Source organism: Microtus pennsylvanicus, chromosome 20 (assembly GCF_037038515.1).
Source record: "Microtus pennsylvanicus isolate mMicPen1 chromosome 20, mMicPen1.hap1, whole genome shotgun sequence".
Lineage (NCBI taxonomy): Eukaryota > Metazoa > Chordata > Mammalia > Rodentia > Cricetidae > Microtus > Microtus pennsylvanicus.
In genome coordinates this window covers 11,260,382-11,264,188 of record NC_134598.1, presented here as the reverse complement: position 1 = coordinate 11,264,188, position 3,807 = coordinate 11,260,382, and the positions used below count along the sequence as shown (strand labels likewise).

Sequence of the window (3,807 nt, the reverse complement as noted above, 5' to 3'; positions counted from 1 at the left end):
TATTTTTCATGCTTCAACAGCCAACTCAATAATTTTTTAAATTATTGTAGATCTATTTTAAAACATTGAAAAGAAGTTCAAGTGATATCAGAATTTTAATTTTAATAGCTATAATGTGTTTTTCAGACAGCAGGTTGAGCAACAGAGGTTATTTGTCATTTGAGTGGAAAATAAGGAAAGGCAAGTTTTTGCTTATTTCATAAGACTTCATCTTTACAAATGTTTTCTAAATGCCATGCCCTATCTTCAATACTATTTTATGTGTTTTGTAGTATAGAGAAATATACCTTTATGTTTAGAGGGGATGAGACGAAGGTCCACAATGAAAAACCGCACAGTGCCCACAGAATTCATTCTGTTGGGACTGTCGGATGACCCTGACCTTCAGGTGGTGATCTTCCTCTTTTTAATCATCATGTACATTCTGAGTGTCGCTGGAAACCTGACCATCATTACTCTCACCTTGGTAGACCCCCATCTGCAGACCCCCATGTATTTCTTCCTCAGGAACTTCGCTGTTTTAGAAATAACCTTTACAACTGTCTGCATCCCTAGATTTCTTAGCACCATTGTCACCAAAGACAAAACTATCTCCTACAATAATTGCACAGCTCAGTTGTTTTTCTTCATCTTCATGGGAATCACTGAATTCTACCTTCTAACTGCTATGTCCTATGACCGCTATGTGGCCATCTGCAAACCGCTACATTATACAACCATCATGAACAGGAGAGTCTGTATATTGCTGGTTTTTTCTGCCTGGCTGACGGGGTTCCTAAACATCTTTCCGCCAGTCATTCTTTTTCTTCAGTTAGATTACTGTGGCTCCAACGTCATTGATCACTTTGCTTGTGACTACTTCCCCCTCCTGCAGCTATCCTGCTCAGACACATGGCTCCTGGAAGTGATTGGGTTTTATTCTGCGATAGTGATACTGCTCTTCACTTTGGCATTAATTATTCTTTCCTACATGTTCATCATCATGACAATTGTGAAACTCCCATCCGCCAGTCAGAGGAAGAAAGCATTCTCTACCTGCTCTTCTCACATGATTGTCATTTCTATCTCATACGGGAGCTGCATCTTCATGTATGCCAATCCTTCGGCCAAAGAAAGAGCATCCCTGACCAAAGGAGTAGCTATCCTCAATACTTCTGTTGCACCTATGATGAATCCATTTATCTATACCCTGAGGAACCAGCAAGTGAAGCAAGCCTTCAAGGACACTATCCAGAAGGTAGTGCTTTTCTCTGGCAGGTGAAAGCACCTGAGATGTTAAAAGTATCATTTCTTCTTTCTGGGTTTATAGGCAAGGGAGAAATAAAAGCATAATCTGTAATAGGATTGGTATTTTGGTATTTAATAAAATTGCATCGTTAGAGTAACCACTATGTTCTATACACTCAACTCATTTCTATGTGTGCTCATTTATCTATGGGTCTTTCTACTTATTATCTATGTGTTTACTTGTTTTTTTCTGGTTGTGAACCTTGCCTTTAACGGCTGAGCCATCTCTTCAGTCCTATGTATTTACTTATAAGTTTATGTTTTTTTCTAAAAATGAAGTCCTTTTAGATTTTTTCTTTTTTTTATTGAGAAAAGGAAAAAAAGTATCCGCTTCCTCCCATCCTCCCATTTCCCTCCTCCTCCTCCCACCCTTCTTCCCCTCCCCCAAACTCCTCTCCCCCTCCTTCTCCAGTCCATAGAGCAGTCAGGGTTCCCTGCCCTGTGGAAAGTCCAAGGTCCTCCCCCCTCCGTCCATTTCTAGGAAGGTGAACAACCAAACTGGCTAGGCTCCCACAAAGCCAGAACATGAAGTAGGATCAAAACCCCGTGCCAATGTCCTTGGCTTCTTATCAGCCCTCATTGTTCGCCATGTTCAGAGAGTCCGGTTTTAACCCATGCTTTTTCAGTCACAGTCCAGCTGGCCTTGGTGAGCTCCCACTAGATCAGCCCGCTTGTCTCAGTGGGTGGGTGCACCCCTCGTGGTCCTGACTTCCTTGCTCATCTTCTCCCTCCTTCCGTTCCTCATTGGGACCTTGGGAGCTCAGACCAGTGCTCCAGTGTGGGTCTCTGTCTATTGTGAATTCCATAACAAAATTGTCCCTCAGTGCAGTTATATCTTCTTATTACAAATTTATTCTCATTGTACTTAATAAACTTTGTAAAACTAAATACTGATTCATGATTTTTTTGAGATTTCAAATCGTTAATGGAATATGTTTAGATGATAGGGAAAGTCTAGGCTAATGATTAGGATTTTGAATAGGAGTACTTTATTTTTATGTAGACAGCACATTTGGCATAATAGAAAGTGTGTCAGGAGGTGAATTACAGAATTATTATATTTACCATGTAATAGAAATGTTACCAGGTAATCTGGTTCTACTGAACATTGTGTGAAATCAAATAAATACAATCATTGGTGGCTTTGGTAAAAAATATAAATACCTGCTAAAATATGTGAAAATATTATAAGCATGTGAATTATATTCTTTATATAATAATAAAAAGAAATGAAGTAAAAGGTTAAATAGAACTATGTACTGGTTATTACAGCTATTGTTACAGTGAAGACATACTATAATTGTTTTAACATATTATTTAATTTGAATATTTCAACAAGTTGATGAGGTACCTATAATTACTGCTCCCCATTAAAATGTTTCTCTTGTAGATTTAATAACTGTATATATATATATATATATATATATATATATATATATATCGTAAAACATAAAATTTGTAAAGCAATTCAAGGAAAACTAACAAAATTATGATAGACCTATGGGAGTTCAGCTTTATGGAAAGCTGATTTCTAGTCTGAGGACCTAGTAATTACCTGAGAATTGCTGATAGGAAGCTAATTCTACAGCATGCATGTGTACTGTGCACATTATACCTCAGCTTAGATAAATCACATGAGTACTTACTTTGTACAGTCCCTTAAAATTGAAAAATATTATCTAAAATTTATCAGGAAATTAATAATATAACAAAAGACTAATAGTTTAAGATTTTAAAGATAATAACTTAAAATATAGTATTTAAATTGGCTCTTTAACAGCAAAACCTGGATTCATGATGTCAAGATACACTGAGTTGACTGTTAATAATTTACTAATAGAATCTCTTGCTAAATATCATATTGCTAATGGATTTTTATTGTTTGCTTTATTTACTCCCATAAGTGGTATAGTGGTTCAAAATGATTTCCATGTACATTTTCTAAATTTCTCCTTAAGAGGACTAGTCCAGTTATTGTCATCATTGAAAGAGACAGACTCCATGTGTCCCATCTTTGATCCCATCCTGATCTCATCGGTTTTGTTCCTGCTGATATGGGCTCATGTTGGCCTGAAATCACAAGCATCATAAACGCGTGGCAGATCTTGACTTCTGTCGTCTTGACTTTCACGCTTGTGCTTCTGGATTAACTTGGGAGTTTTAAAGAACCGAGTTACTTCCCAATTCGAGGGAAGTGCTGGGAAAAGAGTAGGAAGAGCCCCCAAACAGTGACTGGGGCCCCATGGTGACTCTGTATGAGTCAGTTCTACTCAGTTTGGCCTGGGCTTTCATTGTTCTTCTAGTTCTATTTGTAAAAAGTTATGTGAAAGCAACACATCTCAGGGCTGGTTTGTCAACGAAGAGCACTGACTTCTCTTCAAAAAAAAATCAGGAATAGATTCCCAGCACCTACACAGTAACTCACAACCATCTGTAACCCCAGTTCTGTGGTATACAACACTTTCCTTCAGCCTCCATGGGCAAGTACCTACACACATTAAAAAACAAAATAGTATTTTA

The 3,807-nt window shown here is 37.6% G+C and overlaps 1 protein-coding gene across 1 annotated transcript; it reads left to right on the top strand.

Moving 5' to 3' along the window:
* Positions 1-322: 322 nt before the first annotated feature.
* LOC142838593 (olfactory receptor 6C3-like) lies at positions 323-1,261 on the top strand. Its single transcript, XM_075954093.1, has one exon. It carries the CDS (start codon positions 323-325, stop codon positions 1,259-1,261), a length of 939 nt encoding a protein of 312 aa, XP_075810208.1.
* Positions 1,262-3,807: the final 2,546 nt, after the last annotated feature.